This window comes from Fusarium phalaenopsidis (assembly GCF_050370095.1).
Source record: "Fusarium phalaenopsidis strain FUZ10S chromosome Unknown contig_32304, whole genome shotgun sequence".
Lineage (NCBI taxonomy): Eukaryota > Fungi > Ascomycota > Sordariomycetes > Hypocreales > Nectriaceae > Fusarium > Fusarium phalaenopsidis.
The window spans coordinates 735,736-754,182 of NW_028145404.1; the positions used below are offsets into that span (position 1 = coordinate 735,736).

At 54.2% G+C, this 18,447-nt stretch overlaps 5 protein-coding genes across 5 annotated transcripts; 3 read left to right on the plus strand and 2 right to left on the minus strand.

The window, feature by feature from the left end:
• Positions 1–908: 908 nt before the first annotated feature.
• LRP88_09546 (uncharacterized protein) lies at positions 909–1,283 on the plus strand (the record flags this gene model as incomplete). The annotated part of the gene is made up of 1 exon (XM_083246031.1): positions 909–1,283. The coding sequence occupies one exon, from the start codon at positions 909–911 to the stop codon at positions 1,281–1,283; it is 375 nt and encodes a 124-aa protein (XP_083097144.1).
• A 3,953-nt stretch (positions 1,284–5,236) lies between these two features.
• Positions 5,237–6,237, plus strand: LRP88_09547 (uncharacterized protein; the record flags this gene model as incomplete). Its single annotated transcript, XM_083246032.1, has 6 exons — positions 5,237–5,309; positions 5,362–5,396; positions 5,524–5,650; positions 5,710–5,813; positions 5,885–6,034; positions 6,091–6,237. 6 exons carry the CDS (start codon positions 5,237–5,239, stop codon positions 6,235–6,237), a joined length of 636 nt encoding a protein of 211 aa, XP_083097145.1.
• A 209-nt stretch (positions 6,238–6,446) lies between these two features.
• On the minus strand, positions 6,447–10,128 carry LRP88_09548 (uncharacterized protein; the record flags this gene model as incomplete). Its single annotated transcript, XM_083246033.1, has 2 exons — positions 6,447–8,221; positions 8,298–10,128. The coding sequence occupies 2 exons, from the start codon at positions 10,126–10,128 to the stop codon at positions 6,447–6,449; spliced, it is 3,606 nt and encodes a 1,201-aa protein (XP_083097146.1).
• A 1,526-nt stretch (positions 10,129–11,654) lies between these two features.
• On the minus strand, positions 11,655–12,972 carry LRP88_09549 (uncharacterized protein; the record flags this gene model as incomplete). Its single annotated transcript, XM_083246034.1, has 4 exons — positions 11,655–12,536; positions 12,597–12,664; positions 12,713–12,749; positions 12,883–12,972. The coding sequence occupies 4 exons, from the start codon at positions 12,970–12,972 to the stop codon at positions 11,655–11,657; spliced, it is 1,077 nt and encodes a 358-aa protein (XP_083097147.1).
• Positions 12,973–16,747: 3,775 nt separating this feature from the next.
• LRP88_09550 (uncharacterized protein) lies at positions 16,748–18,274 on the plus strand (the record flags this gene model as incomplete). The annotated part of the gene is made up of 2 exons (XM_083246035.1): positions 16,748–17,008; positions 17,060–18,274. 2 exons carry the CDS (start codon positions 16,748–16,750, stop codon positions 18,272–18,274), a joined length of 1,476 nt encoding a protein of 491 aa, XP_083097148.1.
• Positions 18,275–18,447: the final 173 nt, after the last annotated feature.

Consider the following 18,447-nt stretch of genomic DNA (forward strand, 5'->3'; position numbering starts at 1 on the left):
AGAGTGGCTTCAATGGTCGCCGACCTTCTTCTGAATGCTACGTATCCTAGGTACAGACAGACATACATACAGACAGCGTTATGCGTCTCTCACTCTGATACTCACAGGGATTCTCTAGGGTTGCAGGGATCGACTTGTGATTTCAGCAAGGGCCTTGTCTCTTTCTGTTTCTCTCTTTCTCCCTCTTCCTCCTCGTCTCTCTGGCAATCGAATCGCACTTTACACATCCACACTTGGTGAGCCCTGAGCCTCGCTTTGTCTTCCGACTCGTCGCCTGTCCTCGGCTGTCCTTGACCGTTGTTACATTTCCCGCTGCAAGCTTCCACCGAGTGAGGCTATCAACGCCCGTCGCAACATCTCTCTGTCTCGCTGCCTGCCTGGACCACCCCTCAGCCATTGGCTCTAGAGATTTCTTGTCCCTTTCTTTTCTTTTTCTACTTTGACTACCGAACCAAGTCTTGTCTTTCTTTCCCACTCCGAAACCCACCCATCCTCCCCAGACCCTTGGGCAGATCTTAGCCGCGTGGTTTCTTCCGATCCTGCCGAACAGGTACCCCCGGTGCATATCGTCCCGTTCATCTCGTTCCTCCGCGCTTCCTGGCTGTTCCCCTATCCCTGACAGGTGAGACGCCGGCTCGGCTCGGGGGTTTGAACGAATCGTTCGTCCAGTTGGACCATCTTCAAGTCAATCCATCTGTAAAGGCACCTCTCCTCCCGGTCGGCGGGTATCTCTCTTGCTTGGGAGCAAACTGTGTGGACGGCTCGCGCACCTCGATGGGTATATATCGACCCTTCTCACCCGAATATGCTCGCAGCCGACGACTGTTGTTGATACGGCATATCAGTGCCATGCCTATCACCCCTGATCCGAAAAGCAGCAGCAGCAGCGCATCATCAAGTCTCACGGCATGCCGAACCTCAGCATCACATCGCAACCTCCCCCGTGGACCGCAACTTCGACGATACTGTACCCGCCCCTGGTTGCCCGGTTCACGTCCAAGTCGAGGTCCTCAAGCTCGAGCTACTTCGCCATGGCCATCCTGATGGGGAGCGACGGGGTCATGGTCGAAGGGGCCCTCTTCGGCAACACCACTGTCACGGGTGTCGAGGCCGGTGGCAGGTCGGGGACTGACCTCTCCTTCCACTTCACTGACCTCTACATCGCCTATGAGGGAACATACTATATCAGGGTGGACGTCTACAAGGCCCCCGGGCACGACTACAACGCGGCTACGCTTAGCGCCGAGGCCAACAGCAATCAGATCGTCGTTACCGAAGGCTGAGTCTCTCGGGGTGTCATTGTAAGTGGGAGAGCCTAGCAAGATTCAAAAAGATTGATAGCCTAACTGACACCCGCGGCAGCCACTCGGCGTATTGTGTGATACAGCCGCCTGCAGGCTATCGGCGTTCGAAACCTCTTGCTGCTCTCCCCACTCTGGCGCAGTAGCAACAGCACTGGCATCATCATATCATGTAGCGGGAACTGCCCGAGAAGATGATACAATGTGCTTTGACACCGGCCACCCCCTCTCGCTGATACAGAGGCGAGAAGTCGAGGATACATGAGGATACACGGGAATTTCTGGGACGAGGGAAAAGGTCTCGGGGTAGACTGGTATTCTATTTCTAGCGGCGGCGCATGGAAAGGGAAACTTCAAAGTTTTGCTGTCAGGTTATGGGGGTGGGAAACCTCGGGCATCATATCATTCATGGATTTACAGTAGAGCAAAGGACAAGGCATCTCCAAGTGCCGTTTTGAGCAAATTGTTCAGTCTCAGCAACCGCTCCAAGCGCAGACACTCGCCTCTTGGCCATGATAATCACGCATCAGAGGTCGAAAAAATCATAAAGCCGCCCTTTACGGTCCTCAAGCCTCGGAGAAGGTCTCCCGTTCCCGTTAGGCGCTGGGTGGCACCGTGGGACTCGGGTAGGGGAAATAGAAGACGCAAATAATTCCGCATAACCGGGCCTCGGTGCCAAAGGGCCCGACTGGCCAATCTGTAGGCCAGTTGTGTGATGAACAGACAGGGGGGCGCACCGCTGCTCATACGTGCAGCAGGACCGGTGACGGTTCCTTGAAGCTTGCCTGAGCCGGACCCTTATGACGCCACCCGGCATGTTTAAAAGCCTAAACTCGATGCGGAGGGGATCTGTGCCCCATGGATGGCATCATGAGGCTATAACCATGGCTATAGCCGAGGCGAGAGATCTCGTCAAGGGCTGGAAGAGGGCCCGAGGGGCAAAGCGTCCTGATTAGGTTATGGGATCAGTCGGTGAATTGCTTGGCGAAAAGGGCAATGAAATGAAAAAAGAGAGAAACTAAGATGAAAAAGGCTCCCAGGTCGCACAAGCCCCAGGCAGAGGTGTATGTACTGTATGTGGTAACTCGGGGTGTTGGCTGAGGGTATTTCTTGTCTTGGCGTGTGGATGACGAGTTGACAGACACTCATCGTGAGGGAATGACTCAGTGCAAGTGAATGACAAGAAACAAACGACGAATCAAAGAAACTCACTTCTACAATAGCTTCTCCCGTTCCCAATCCCGTAAGAGGTCCGCCGATTCGTCCGGGAGCGAGCGTGCGATTCTGAGACATGTCCAAGACATGGCTTCTGCACATCTGCAAGCTTCCTTTGGCAGTTGACAGGTTGCTTCATCCATTGATTGCTCTGACAGCAGCGTCTGGCAGAGAGCGGAGCCCGCCCAAGCCTCTCAGTGCGTGCGTGTGTGCGTGTGTCCTGGCAAAGCCTCACAAGCCTCCATCGTCCAGAGCTGGGGGTGTGTGCTGCTGCTGCCCCTCTGTCTCCCCACTGGACTGGACCCCCCCGGGCGGCCCCCGGTCTCCCGCATGAGCTATATCACGCAGGGTCGCGGGCATGCCTGTTGGTGGTTATCTACGGGACCCTGGCCTGGGCTCTTTCGGCCGCCCACCGCGTTAGCTAGTCCAATGGCAAGGCTTTTGCTCTCGGCTCGATGTTTCTTTTGTTCCGGATGGCTTCTTCCCGAAGCGCCATTGACTCGGGGCCTTCGTCTGGTCTTTGCTCCTCTAGCGTCCGCGCCCAAGCCAGTCGAGGCGCGGGCCACGGCTTGCGCTTGAGCGAACATTGCTTTCCCGTAACTTGTAAACTTACAAGCTGGGTATAGCTTTATCTAGACTTTTCTTCAGCTCTATCAGACTATTTAGGTCAGTTGGCCAAATACATGGGGCAAAATACCTGGCCAATGGATCTTTCCAGACGCCATCTAGACCTCTAATTGAACGAGCTCAATCACCACGATTTATTAGTATCAAACAATAGTTGATTTCAACGAAGCAGCTAATTAGAAACAAAATGTCCCAATTCAGGCAGCTCTGCGAAGCTTGCACTTTGTCAAATCAGATGTCACGTTGCACTAGACTCAACACCGCGCGTGCCTTGATGCTGGTTTGGACAATCCACGATACAGAAACTCAGCTCAAACTAAGCACCGCCAGCAGAAGCCCCGAAAATTTTCGGGGTACTTGCAAGACCCCTGTTTACGCAACTTCGCTTTCAGAGCTCTATCATATCTCTCTGGCATCTTCTGACCACGCCAAGCGGCCGGAGTCTCCGCTGTCTCCTTGAACCATGGTACACACATGGCAACCTGACTACCGAAATCCGGGGCTCGAAATCTAGGGTGGGTGGGGAAGCAGCGACGATCGATCTCGGTGGAGACAAGTGTTCCTTCAAAGACGGGATGCCAAGTGTTGAAGGCGCCGGGTCAGCAAGAAGCTGGAGTGAGTAAAGAGGAAACTTGAGATATCCTATCTTCGGAGACATGATTCCGAAAGTGCACCTTTAGCTTATGAAACAAGTCGCAAAAAAAAAAAAGTGCATTCTTACAATGTGTGCAACCTATGTTGTGTAAAGAGAGAAAGCCTAGCTGGGGGGATCTGACGACTCAGATGCCTCCGATCACGACACGCAGACATGCCCCAGGAGATCTGGAACACTAGGGACAAGTCATAGCTGACTGGCGTGAAGACACTAGTATTGCAGGAGACTGCAGCAACAAACAAGCCTGTCTCAACAGTGTGTGGTGTTGTCGGCCAGCATTTACTGCATTCATGTTGATCGCCGAAAAGCCCACATGAGATTAATGCACAAATGAAGCCATTCTCAAGGGTGTCTCATTTCAAGCTAGCCCCAGAACACGGGAGCCCACTTTCTCTGAGCAGCGGTCTAGAGGCTCTGCGAAACCTGGCTTGACGCTACGTCCACGCCTCGTTCCCAGCCCTGTTTCTTTTCCGCCCACCACAAAAGAGCCTTGTCTGAAATCTGCCCTGTTGGTTGGGACACAGCCCAGAGGCGGAAACTGCTGATGCGGGCAGGCAGAGCCCTTGGCAGACGTTGGAGCACCCTCTTTTTTTTCTGCTTGTCGACGACGACGACGAGAACTCCAAAAATTTGGGTTGACAATAAAAACTGCACCAAGTTTTTAGACCACACGACGGAGCCAGGATCAGCAACTCGCTAACTGTACGCCAAGTTCAGTCGAAACCACGAGGTTTTCATTTATAATACCAAGATCCTGATTCGTCCAACTGCCCGGGCTTGAACGATGCTCGAACGATGTAACTCGGAGAAACCTGTTTATGTGCCCTCCGAGTCCGGTTTTGACCGGACGACCCGTGTCCCCTAATCCGGAGAGTCTCGCAAGGCTCAGCTGGCACTAGAGCCGTGTTTCATACTCCAAAGGAGCCAAATCGAACTTGAACCGCAGAACCGACTTAAAAAAACGACTCAGAACCGTCGGTCCGCAGACATGTCCACGGAGGCTTGCCCTAACCAGGGCGTACTTTCATAGCGTGCAGCACATGAACTAGGGAATAGTGAGGTACTCGCTTACTTCCCTATCAACTGGAAGCTCGTAACAACGTCTTCTTGCATGGTTCATCCCATCAACTGACGTTGGACGTTCCACGAGATGATCGCGATATCACGTGTCCATCATCCCCGGTATTTATTGCCGGAGCCGGGAGGTACTCCGACGACATCACATAGGGCTGAGCCGGGCACCCTGTAGGGGGGTTTACAGCGGGGTGCTCGGGCCTTATTGTTAGTACCAAGGTACCCGCACCAAAGCAGGAAATTTCTCCCCTCCCCTCAGCACTCGCGAGATATCTCCAGAGGAAATTTCAACGTCAGAGTCAGACTCGTACCCCCTGAGATCTCACACCCCCTCGTTTCTTTGGTAGAGCATTCGTACCTGAGGATGGTGTACTACTTTACTTCCAGCGTCGTTGACCCGCCGGGCTTCATCTACGTCGGCAAGGACAAGTTTGAGAGTATGCCTCCCCCGCACCTCTGAGCCCTGTCTCGTCAGCTGAACCGTGTTAGATGAGGACCTGATCAAGTTTGGCTGGGACGAGGATGTCTGGTGAGTATTCTCGTCTGGGAAACTCGGCGACAGCTGACCGGGAGAACAGGGTGAGGTCGCATGGTCAACTGTATGGGACGGGCAGAGAGGGCTGACGATTTCCGGGTTTTCCTGCCCCCCAGTTCCACGTGGATAAGCTTTCTAGCGCCCATATCTACCTCCGCATGAAGGAGGGCCAGCAATGGGATGCGTTGCCAGAGGAGCTGGTCATGGATCTCGCCCAGTTGACCAAGGCGAACTCGATCGAGGGTACAGGGATCCAACCCCTGGAGATGCTACTAGTCCACGATTGCTGACAGGCAAATCAGGAAACAAGAAAGACAACATCACCGTCATCTACACGCCCTGGTCCAACCTCAAAAAGGACGGCAGCATGGCTGTCGGCCAGGTTGGCTTCAAGGATCAACGCAAAGTGCGTGTCTCGACTGAACCCTGCATCACCACCACCCCTCCCCCCTGTCCACAGACTCACATCCTTCATAGGTCAAGAGGGTGCTCGTCCCGCAGCGCGAGAACCCCATCGTCAACCGCCTCAACAAGACAAAGGTGGAGCAGAAGCCCGACTTCAAGCAGGAAAAGGACGACCGTCTCAAGGAGCTGCGCCGGCAGGACCAGGCTGCCCAGCAGCAGAGGGTAAGGATGACCCCAGTGTACCCCGGAGCTTACCCATGGCTGACTTGTCTCGGCAGAGAAAGGAGGAGGCGCGCCAGGCCCAGGAGTGGAAGGAGAAGAAGTGGCAGAAGGATCACGCCTACGATGACCTCTTCACTGATGAGAACATGGCTGGTTCGAGCAACCAGGACCGCGGCGAGGACTGGGAGGATGATTTCATGTAACGCGCAAGCCAAAGGCATGATGCTGTATACTTTTCGATTTCGCCCGGGCTCAAGTTTACTACCAAAACTAATCTTGGACTGACTACTTAACTCTCCTTATTTCCAACCAGGTTTTGCGTACAAGGGTATTGAAGTTATTACATCTCGCTTTCAAAGCAATCCAAAACGCACTAGGCAAGTACCGAGGCGGCAAGACCCGCCGCCATCCATCAACCACCAACGCCGATCCCAAAGCTGCCGCTCATGCTCATTTCGTCGAGACGGTTCGAGAGGCTCCCCAGCTCGGAGGATGTTTCCAGCCTGATGGGGCTGGACGATCCCCGTTCGCTGACGGTGCAGCTCGAAATGCCTCCCTTCCGCGACCCGGAGACATCCCTTGCCGTGCTTACTGAGGTGACAAGTCGTGGAGGGAGGTCTTGCTCCTCGGTCTCCTCTTCGACCAAATCTTCCAAGTCGTCGTCACCTGGCTGTGACATTTGCTGGTCCCTTGAGGCATAACCATGCACACCCCCAAGACTCACCACGGCTTCACCTCCGGGGAGCTTCACCTCATGAGCGTCCAGAGTCTCTGCAATATCGAGAAGCAAGACGTCCATGGGGCAAATGTAGGCAACTCTCTTACGTTGACTCCAAGCCAAGACATGCCCACAGAGCTGGCCGTGCCTGCGGTCAACAATCCAAGCGCCGCTGTCGCCTGGAATGCCAAGAGGCATACCCCTCTTGTGCGTCTCATCCTCCGGACCCTCGACGCTGGTGACTTGGTACGTGTGGCTTGGGGAGACACGACCGTAGATCTTGACACTAGTGAGGGCAGGGAGGATCTTGCCAGTCTGCAGGCCACTTGTCCGGGCCATGCACTGCACCTCCATACCGGGGAGGGACGTGGAGGGCGCGACGGTGGTCGGCCGCAGCAGGGCCGCCCCGTCTTTGTAATTTCGGCCCAGGTTCTGGAGGGACGAGTTGCTCTGCGCGCGAGGGATATTGTTGTCTTCGGGCAGTCTCTCATGGGCGAACTCGAAGAGTGCCCAGTCTACTTCGTGGACCAGCCCGTTGGCCTCCTTCCTGCGGATGCCACTCGAAGCATAGACTTCTCCTACACTAAATGTGTCGAGATGGTCTTCATCTTGAGTGTCGGGGTCGGGGTAGAAACCATCTTCCACGTCGTCAAAGGCAGGCTGTGTAACAATGTACCCATCACCGCACCCAGGCTCAACCCCAGGAATGTCACCAGGCTCGTTATACTCATCGTCCTCCTCATCTTCGTCATCATCGTAATCGCTCGTGATATCAGACTCCGAATAAGCTTCTGACTCTGTATCGGAAAGCTCATAGCCATCACCATCATCCGCGGAAGTCTCGTCTCCAGACTGGTCGTACCAGTCTAAGTCGGGCAAAGCGCTGCACCTTGTGGTGTCGCTGGCCCCAAAATCACGGTCCGGGTCATCAAGCATATGGTGGACCGTCATGCCGTAGGGCTTGTCGTCCACCATCACAAGGCCTCCCATGCTGACAGGGGGTAAATGACGATCTCCAATCCAAGCCCCAATGCTGGCGCCATTCCCTGGTCGTTCCTGGTATTCCGGGTTGATGGCGTCGGCGTCTTCCGTATCTAAGCCGGCGCCCTTGGCACTCCTCCGGGCCATCGACCGGAGGATTGAGTATGGCTCCCGGCGAGATCTCATCACATGGCCGCGACAGACCTTCAAGGCGAAACCAGTTGTCTCGTCAAACAGGTCGCCGATCCTCTTCTTGAGGATCGCGCGGACCTTGCCCACAGAAGTGCAGACAACGAGCACTGTTGGTTGGGTCTTGTGTGGGCTCGGCCCAACAGATTCGAGAGAAATCTCAACCGACTCGGGGTGTTTGCGATAAAAATGGCGAAGGGCGTGGTTAATCTGAGGCATCAGGATCTTGTTCCATCTCTCCACAATCTCAGGCGCGAGCGGGACATGGGGGTAGAGTCGAAGCTTGGCTTCCGATTTGGCTGAGGGCTTGTCAAGGGTATCTGAGTCAAGGTCAGTATCCTGCATGCATGTGTACAGGTAGTACAGAGGACGTACCGTCAATGTCCGCATCTGCTTCAAACCTCTCAGAGCTCTTCCCAGCCTTAGCGGCGTATGAGGGTGCCGATAACGGCGCTTGTTTCTCGCTGACCCTTGATGGAGCCATCAACCCTTTCGAGTCCTTGGCGTCCTTGGCGTCCTTGCCGCCCTTGGAAGAAGTGTCCCCCATAGGAGGATGGTCGGCAGAGAGCCCGGTATTGGAGGCACTTGCCTCGGTTTGGCTCAATTCTTGGTCAAGCCTCTCTTCCAGGCCACTGACACCATCTAGGATGCAGCACGCCTCCAAGAATCGACTTGCCCTAACCTGTACCATTGACATTAAATGCTCGCCAGTAAACCGGCCAGCGAGCTCGTCGTCGACTGCATTCCAGCATGCTTGAACAGCCTTCATGTAGAGACTACCGCATCTCACAGCCAGCTGGTCCAAGATTGACACGGGGATACTGGGTGAAAACTCGGGAGCAAGCTCCTCCAGTCTTGACCACAAGCCAATCGAAAGAAGCAGCATGGCAAGAGAGTAAAGGTCAAGAATCCTTTGGTCTGTGTACTTGGACAGTGGAGATGTGGGTGCAGTGCGGGGGTCTAGAGGATGCCGTGATAGTGGAGATGAGGTTAGGGGGGCATCGTCGGGGAAAAGGTCAAATGAAGAGAGCAGAGGACGTCGAACATCAACTTCGCCGTTGACGGCATTGGGTTCCGTGGTCACAGCATCGCAGAACGAGACATTGCTTGCCACAATGTTGCCATGCGTAATGCCACGGGCGTGCAGGTCAAAGACAGTGTTGACGAGGTTTTGAGCCATCCTGAACTTGGCTTCAAGTTTTGGTTCCGATCCAGGGACAGAGAGCAAGTCTCCCAGAGTGGGCAGGTTGTAGAGTGGGTTCTTGGTGAGCCTCTCGAATGAAACCGCATTGAAGGAAGGGGGGAATCTGTAAACAAGGCCGAGTCTTGAGTTCTCGAGGTCTTCAAAGTATCCCAAGAGACGAGGCAACCCGGTCCATGTTCCCGGTGATCGCTGTGAGTCCTGCTGCAACCCAGCCGACAGCCTTTCGAAGCGAGCCATTGGCGGCATGATGCCTGTCGAGGCATATATAGAGTCGAAAGTGGCATACTCAAGAAGTAGAGGAGCCCACGGTTGGCGTGTGGTTCCGTGGGTGAGCTCCGCATAAGCCGTTTTGCTCATAAAGACAACCTCTCGAGGTACAGCTGCTTCGTTGCCCTTTCTAGGCCGCAGGTGTGTTAGGGTGAGGGGGTCAATCTGCTGCGGAGTTTGCATGCGCGTGGACTCGAATGGACGGAAGTCCTCGGATGGCTGAGGAGACTTGAAGGGGGTTTTAGATGATCGTCTTGGGGTCCCACCGGAGGCTCGAGTCCGGGAGAGGTCATATAGAGTGTCGATTGATGTGGTGAGGTCATTGACCAGATCTTCGAAGCGGTTCTTGTCCCATTGAACCAGCGGTGGCTTTGAGTCTTGTGAGGTCTGAGGCCCTTGAATGATGCGTTTCGAGCTGAGCCAGAGGGGTTCAGCCTCTGCCAGGATATCCTTAATAGTCGACATGATGCTTCCCACAACCTCACTCAAGCCAGCTTTGGATAGAGATTCATCAATCTCAGCTGATTGAGTCGGATCTGACCATTCCAGCCCCCATGTGACCAGCCTGTCTTTCTGGATCCGAAGCTTTCGGTGCAATGCCTTGATCTCAGGGTCCTCCTCATTTTGGACAGGTTCCTTGACAAAGTCGCTTGATTTCTTTGTGTCATTGTAGAGTCTGCTGAGGCGCTTTTGAAACGGCAGCTGGAAGCCGCCAAGCGGAAGAAACGACTCCATCTGTGAAATAGTGTACGGCGTTCAATTCTTTCGGATTCTTAAGATGCAAAAGTCGATAATGGTGATTATTGAGCGTAGTTTTGTAGTGATATTTGACGATGGCGAGTGATATGATGCGGGGCCTCGTCGCAATTTAGTGAGGCTCAGCTCTAGGGGTCAAAGCTAGCCACGCATCGGCATAAAACATGCTTGGCGCGCAGCGGAAGAAAGGTCACATGCAAGGACAATGCAATGCGATTCAATTGAAACGAAGAATGACAGGAAGGAAGTGCAGCGGCAGCGGCAGGGCATCGATTCAAGTGATTTTTGTTGAGAGATGCTCTTATCTCGTTGCCTGCGAAGCGGATCTTGAGCGCGGCCTATTCGCGGCCCATTTCCATGGGTTTGACTGCTGCCTGATCAGCTGCGCTGTCATTGGCTGGTCGTGGGAATCTGCTTGGATCTCCATTGAGTGGCGATGGTTCAGTGTCACATGACCACGTCCAATGCTGAAATCACGGGGAAAGCACATGGTCAAACACGTGCTCGGGATGTGGGAATACGGCTGCCTGCGAGGTTTCAACATCAATCCTCCCCTTGTCAATTCGTTGGCATGCTTCTCGACTCTCAGAGAATTCATGCTCCACCAATAGCTTCGTCATCTTGCTCGGTTTCGCATGCGTACCATCCTTTGAGAGACACGCCAATAGCTGCCCGATCAACCACATGGCCCTTCTAGACCCCTATCAATTGCTGGATGCCTTGGAGGAGCTCCACAAGTCGCACTATGAGATATTCAGCAGCCAGTTGTCAATGTCGTCCTCACTCTGCTCCAGACCGTGACTTGAAGGAATGAAGGAATGACAATTCATCGTTGACGCGGACAGCTTGCGACAGCTCGCGGCCAACTTCCCCTGTCTGGGAAGGCTCACGCACACAATGGGACAGGTGGGCGAGACGGCCCGCTTTGCGCTGTTCGGCTTCGTGGGGGCTCCTCTAGGCCAGGTTGATCCGCCTCCGGGCGAGAAGAAGCGAGAACACAAGACGATCCTACATACTGGGGTCCGCAGGCAAGGATCCATTTTCGACGTCCTTTCTTGGCCTTTCACGAGCACCACGCCTGTCTCCAATATGGAAGGCTTACAAGCCCTGAAGCTTAAAACTGCAGGGTTCGACTGACAATGACCCTTGACGGATTCAACTCCCGAAACCGAGAAGAGCACCATCTCCTAGGATATCTCCAGGATGGAATAAACACCCATTTCTCAATGTCCAGCTCGCTCTCATGGGCTATGACCTGAGATAGACTTTTTACGACGTCGTAAACGTCGCAACAACTGTGACCAAGGCCCAGTTTTGACGCCCTAGCAACACTGGGTTGCATCGCAGCCTTCACACAGTCATCACAGCCCGGCATACATAAGACATTGACGAAAAGGAGTGCTTTTTTTCTACGGAAAACATTGCTATTACAAAATAAATCGTGAAGCTTCATCGTTACCAAACCCTTCGCTACGACCCCTGAGAGGCCTGCTATTAGTCCACCACTACTTCTCATCCTTCTGCTGTTGCTGCTGTCCTTTCGAATATTCTACGCTATATTGCACCGTCTTCTGGATCGACATCTGACCATTCTCCTCTATCGGCCATGGTGCTCCTGGTGGCCCAAGGTTGGTGCCGGCCTCGACCTGAGGACCGAGTATGCTCTCCTCGCTTCCTGTCGAGCCAGCCTTCCGAATCGAAGTCATGGGGATCCCGTTTCGGCCAGCGTCGATCTGTATCCATTCGTTCTTGTCTCGCGCTTGGCTATGCGCATATGACTTGGTTCCGTAGCTCGGAGTTCCGTACTTTTGGTTGTTGCTGCTGCTCCTGGGCATGAGCTTGGGGAACACCTTGACGATTATTGGTCGAATCATCGGAAGACAAGCACAGACGATAGCGACATTCATCTCGATGACAGTCCACATGGTGGAAGAAACGTCAAAGGTGACATCGGTCGTTGTTGCAGCGATGTCGATGGTGGTGACTCGAAGGCAGGAGGTGATGACGACGAAGCCACCCAGCGCAAACACAATAACCAGGGCGATTTTCTGAATCTGTTGGATCTGTAGCTGATACACAGACGCCATGGGCATGAAGAGGATGATCAGATCGGTCGCGATGGAGAAGCCGGCGTTGGCGTACCAGAACTTGCCGTTGTCGATGCAGGTTCCCGGAACGCTTTTGTTGTATGCCCGACGAACTGGTGTGCACTGGAAAATGGTGGCAATGACCGAAGAGACGGCATACATGGCAACGATTGCCACCAAACCCCAACAGAGCCATTTGAACCAGCGGACCTTGCCAAAGATTCGAAGGTACAAGAGAACAATCGAGCACTTCGTCAAGTTGATGCATGCCTTGTACGACACTTGGCAAACGAAAAAGAACTTGAGCATGACAAGCCTTCGGTTAGTGTATCATCTCTTGAGAGGGTGTCTGTGACAAACCTTGAGGGCTTCGATCTTGTTCTCGTTCGAGAGGGTTTTGGAGTGTCGTCCGAATCCATAATGGCATGCTGGACAGCGTCAGCGAGATACTCAGGGTTGCCAGTTGGCAGACTCACATGCAATCTCAAGTCCACTTGACGCCAGGGAAAAGATCTAACAGAAGTTGGAGTTAGCCTCTGCACCACATCTCGCACCGCAAGGAACTTGCCAGAGAGCCAATGATGGTGTAGTCATCAGCGCCGAGATGTCCTCCCTTCCTTCGCCGGGACCAGATACGTATACCAACCAATAACGGACACAGCACACCAAAGATGGCGATGGGAATGTAGAGCATATGCGCATTGCTCAAGCTTGGGTCTGGGGTGTCGGTCGCCATGTTGCAGTGTTGGTCGATGCCATACGGGTCTCAAACGTCGAAAAGTCGTCTAGGGCCAGTCTCAGGTTGAGCTCGTTGGGGCGTCAAAGATATATGGCGACAGGAACCTCCCAGGAGAAAGGATTCGGACAGCCTACTCCCTGTTTAAGGATCCAGCACGACAGGCTGGGAGGGAGAAGCATTAGGTGATTGTTGGCCTCCCCGGCGTGGGCGCGGCGAGACGATGTTTGGGTGATATAGGCCCGAGAAAACATCTCTCGCCACTACTGACCGAACAATGTCCAACATGGGGCGGACTGTGATCCGTTGCGCCGGGCAAAGCCGTTGTGCGGGTGAATTCGTGCACACCCTTTCGTCTGTCGACAGCTCCTCTGCGACGTTAACATGAGGGCCATACGCAGGAGGCCTGGGCATATCCATGCTTTCTCCTGGCCATGCAATAGCAGCCACCAGTCCAAGGATACCACTGGCTACTGAGAATGATGAGGCGGGTGAATACGCCAGGGGCTGTTTCTGAAAACACGCAGCTCGAGAGTGATCCATCCCGCGAGGGCCAACAGAAGACTGGGGCATGGTGTTGAGGAGTTGGCCCCACGGACCAGAAGTAGTAATAGGCGATGAAGGACTCATCCCGGTAGAGGTCTTCGGGTCCGGAGCCCCTTCGGAGATGAATCTGGACGCTTTGGAATCCGCCTGTTGGTCCAAGAGAGCTTGCTTTTTGCTTATGGAAGATGTGGATGTTCCTGCATCGGCGAATTCTGGCACACATTGTTCCATGATGATCCCTTCTTGCATAGGAGGTGGATCAACCACAAAGGATTATGCATCCCGCTATCACAAAAGGTTCTCACTCATCCTCGAACCTGAGGTGCGTGTCCTGAGACGCTGACCCGAAGCCACACGGTAAACCAGGCAAACAGTTCACGAATCGCACCATAGCCACGGGCAAGACTCAGAAGAGAAGAGTCAGATACTCCGTGAGGGGTTGTCAAGGAAGCCAGGAGGCATAGTTGGTGACTATGCCCGAGTACCGGCACCTCTCCAGGGTTCTTCCGGTTAAACACACTCAGATACCGCAAGCTAGGGTGCTGTGTGTCGAGAACCGTAAGAGGTTGGGAGTGGCGTCATATAGAGAATCGGCCCTTGCAGCTGCCGACAGCCAGAACGAGAGAGTTTTTCAAGGGTTTACCAACAGCTGAAATCTCTTCCGAATCATTGGGCTCATGTTGGTTCTCACAATACCAAGTCCATGGCTCACAATCCCAGGTTGGTAGCAGGCAGCCTTGAGCAACCAGCATCCAATGGCTGGTGCCGAGCATGGTGATACTGCTCGTCCCGGATCTGCACTCATTCTTTCCACAAGAGAAGCTCTCATCGACCACAAAGATGATCACGCCAGATGTCTCGCAGTCGCGAGTCGATCCAGCACAGACGAGACGCTTATACCCCGCCTGGAAAGGGGTGATCACTTCGTTGCGGTACGGCGGTCGAGATTTACGTACACGAGAACGTGACATGGTCAAAGTGTGGTTTTCTGGCATGTAACCTCGACTGCAAGAGGACCAGGGAGGCCTGGGACAGTATGGACCAAGTCATCGTGGAAGAATCCGCCGGCATCTCGAGAGCTAGAAAAGTGCTTGACCAACAGTCTGACCACCAATTTCGCCTTGTGTTGGTTCTCTTGCAGAACGTGCCCCTGGCCCATGCCTAAAGGCCTGCAGAGTCCCGACAATGCGGTCACGGATGAAGACCTGCAAGGAGTTGCGAGCTGTGTGAAGTTATAGTCTGCCACGCAGATATTGCGTTCAAACACACAAAGACCGCTCGCCGCGTATCTAGCGTCGAGTTTAGGGCAACAAGACTCCATCTTGCTCGGCCCGCTATGGGGATCATCGGTGATCATTTCTAAAGGGAGTTTGTGGAGAGCTCATCTTGTCCCCCATGGCGGCCATCGCGCCTGAGTCTCGGGGGTAAGGCCCTTGGGCTGTATTTGGACGGGGCTTCTATTGGGGTTTCTATTACGAGTTCCTTCGTTTGCGAGCCTGGATGTGGTGTTGTCCCTGGACCAGGCTCTAAGCCTCTTGGGGCTTTCCAATGCAACTCTCTGTTGGTTGACGTTACCACGATGATATCCACTACCGGGATGGGCCTGTCGAGCATGGCCAAGGTGTCTCTGGACTGGCCGCCAAGGGGCGGGACAACGGCCGCTAAGACGGCACTCGCAACATTAGCACTTTGGCGTCCGGCACATGGTGGGTCAAGTTTCGGCCGAGCAAGGGTCCCTCTGATCCATCACACGATGCCGGGGGATCAACTCCAACGACTCTCTTTCGAAGACTATGCGCGGCTGACTGCGGATGCTACTCTGCGCGGTAACCGTCTCTTGAAACAGACGAGTCGCTTGTGAGCTCTGTTTGCTTCTTTCCTGTGCTGTCTTGACGAGACATTTACCGTCAGGTCAAAGAACTTTTGGATCTCGACACCCATCTTAGGAGCAAGCATGGACGATGGAGCCTCAACCTGACATGCCGCCAACAGTCGGGATTGCAAGTGGCTCAGCACTTTGTGTTGGTCCATCTTCTTATGCATTGGATCCCCATGAAATTGGCATCCAAAATATCCAGTCTGTGGCCACGTGGTAGGGCATCTAGATGATGCTTTGTCCAGCACACGCTCCAAGGGCCAGCACAAGGGAGCACAGGTGCTTCCATCTGCGTACCAGGGCATAGACGACATCGTTCGACGTGCGAGCTCTCTATCACCACTTTCTTTCATGGGGACTCGCGATCCACCGAAAGGCGCAATCCTCTCCTTCAGCCTCCGACGCATGGACTCGTAAGTTGGTGAGCCGGGTCGGATCTCTGCTGCCCCCCTCCCGAACCCATCTCGTCGCGGGACCCGTTGCGGGAGCGGCTTTAGCATGGATCTAGAGCTCGGCCGGGGTACCCCTGAGAAAGTCATCCCGTCGACACGCCGAAGACCGGCTCTCGTTAGACCATCGGGGAGCCATCCCCCAGTCATCTAGCCAAGCCATGGGTGTTTTATCCGTCTTGCCTTGCCAGGCGATGATCCTATCCCCACAACGACAGTCCACTCGGGAGGCACTATCGACGGTCAACCACGAGGAGAGAAGAGGCCCTTGAACAGTTTCTATTTCCCGATTCGATCTAGAGCTTGCCGCAGACGGTGCTCATCCTGACCTCTACGAGGGAGCTGCCTGTAAGTGAGAGCCAAGCGAGGAAGGGGAATATGCAGAGTCGACATACATGCTCGACCTGCGGGAAACATGCACCTGCAAAACGTGCCATCAGCTACCGGCAGGACGCAACCTGAGGACCCGTCCTATATCACAGGTGAGAATGGATGTTCTTGGAGTCACAGCCGGGGTCTGTTTGCTCAAACCTCGCATCGCGTAGCATGCCCCTGGAGGCTGTGAGGAACACAGCTGCAACCTGTTGGCTCGTCCGAGATGCATATATTGTCTCACAAGTCCGTTTCTTCCCTTCTTTTTTCTTTTCTCTCAAGGAGCTTCATCTCTTCAAAAACAAGACCACCTCTCTGAGTTTCATTGCAGATTAATATATCTGATTATCTCGGCCGATCAGATTGTCGGAGTCAAGTTGATCTTTGCTCACCCCCGTCCTGGTTTGACGCATCAACAGCCCAATCTGCCTAGAGTCTCTACTGCTCCTTCGCCTCACTATTACCCTGATACTCTCTTGTTCCCTCCCGCCCTGTCTCTTCTCTGAGCTTGTCTCCCCCCGCTAGATTCGACATGTCAGTCGTTGAGGAAAAGACGCCCACTGTGGCCGATGAGTCGCATCCTCCCAGCACGCCCAAGTTGGAGGACTATGCACCCATCGATCCCGCGGCAGAGAAGAAGTTGCTGATGAAGCTGGATCTATGCATCTACCCAACCCTGTTCATCATCTACATGATGTCCTTCCTCGACCGAATCAACATCAGCAATGCCAGGATTCAGGGGCTGCCACAAGAGATTGACCTCTCGGGCAACCGTTTCAACATTGCTCTCTTTGTACGTTCCTGCCAATCCGTGGAGACTTACAGATATTAACATCCATGCCAGGTGTACTTCATCCCCTACATTCTGCTTGAGGTGCCATCCAATATCCTCATCCGCAAGGTCCGCCCGTCCTTCTACCTCTCTGGGCTGATGTTCTGCTGGGGCATCATCAATATGTGCATGGGCTTTATCCACTCCTATGGTTCCCTTGTTGCCCTGCGATTCCTCCTTGGTGCCTTTGAGGCTGGAGTCCTTCCCGGTATCATCTACGTGACTTCCATGTACTATAAGCGCCACGAATTCCAGAAGCGCATGTCCTTCTTCTTCACCAGCACCCTCATCGGAGGTGCCTTTGGAGGACTTCTGGCCTACGGCATTGCTCGTCTCGGTGGCGACAAGGGCATGTCTGCTTGGCGATGGATCTTCATCATCGAGGGTGCCATTACTGCCTTCCTCTCCATCATTGCTGTCTTCCTCATCGCGGACTGGCCCGAGCAGGCTCGCTTCCTCACCGCTGAGGAGAAGACTCTCGTCCAGCGCCGACTCGCTGCTGACACTGGTGACTCTTGCCGCATGGACACACTCAACAAGTTCGCCACCGAGAGAATTTTGAAGGACTGGAAGATCTGGCTCGGTGCCTTCATGTACATGGGCATTGGCACTACAGGTTACGCCGGCGTCTTCTTCATGCCCACCATCCTGCTCGAGTTTGGCTGGAAGGCTGAGGAGGCTCAAGTTCAGACCATTCCCGTCTATGTGCTCTCGGCTGGTGTCATGCTTCTCTCTGCCTGGGGATCTGATCGCCTCAAGCACCGCTACGGCTTCGTCCTAACTGGTGCTTGTATCGCAACCATCGGCTATGCCATGCTTCTTGAGCAGGGCGGCAAGTCGCGCGACTACAAATTTGCCGCCGTCTTCCTCATCAACGCCGGCGGCTACATCGCCACGCCCATCTGTCTCGCCTGGCTCCAAAACAACCTCTCGGGCCACTGGAAGCGCTCCTTCGGCTCCGCCCTCCAGGTCACCCTCGGCAACGTCGCCGGCATCATCGGCGCAAACATCTTCCTCGTCAAGGAGTCCCCCACCTACAAGACAGGCTACGGCATCGCCCTCGGTATGATGTGGATGGGCACACTCGCCGCCACCCTCATGTTTGGCTTCATGTGGCGCGAGAACAGGAAGCGCGATGCCGGTGACCGCGACGACAGGCTCAGCCTGCCCGAGGAAGACCTGAGGAACATGGGCGACTGGCACCCGAGCTTCAGGTTTACCCTGTAAGATGATGACGAGACTCAAGAGATTATCAAGAACTGTGTATAAACGCTGTCGGCGTCGGACGCTGCTGGAACATGCATGTATATATGACTTTTACATACATGGATGAGAGATGCGAGCACCTCATCTCGCTCAGGTAGCTAAAAGACATTATGAATGAGGCTGTTCGAAAATGT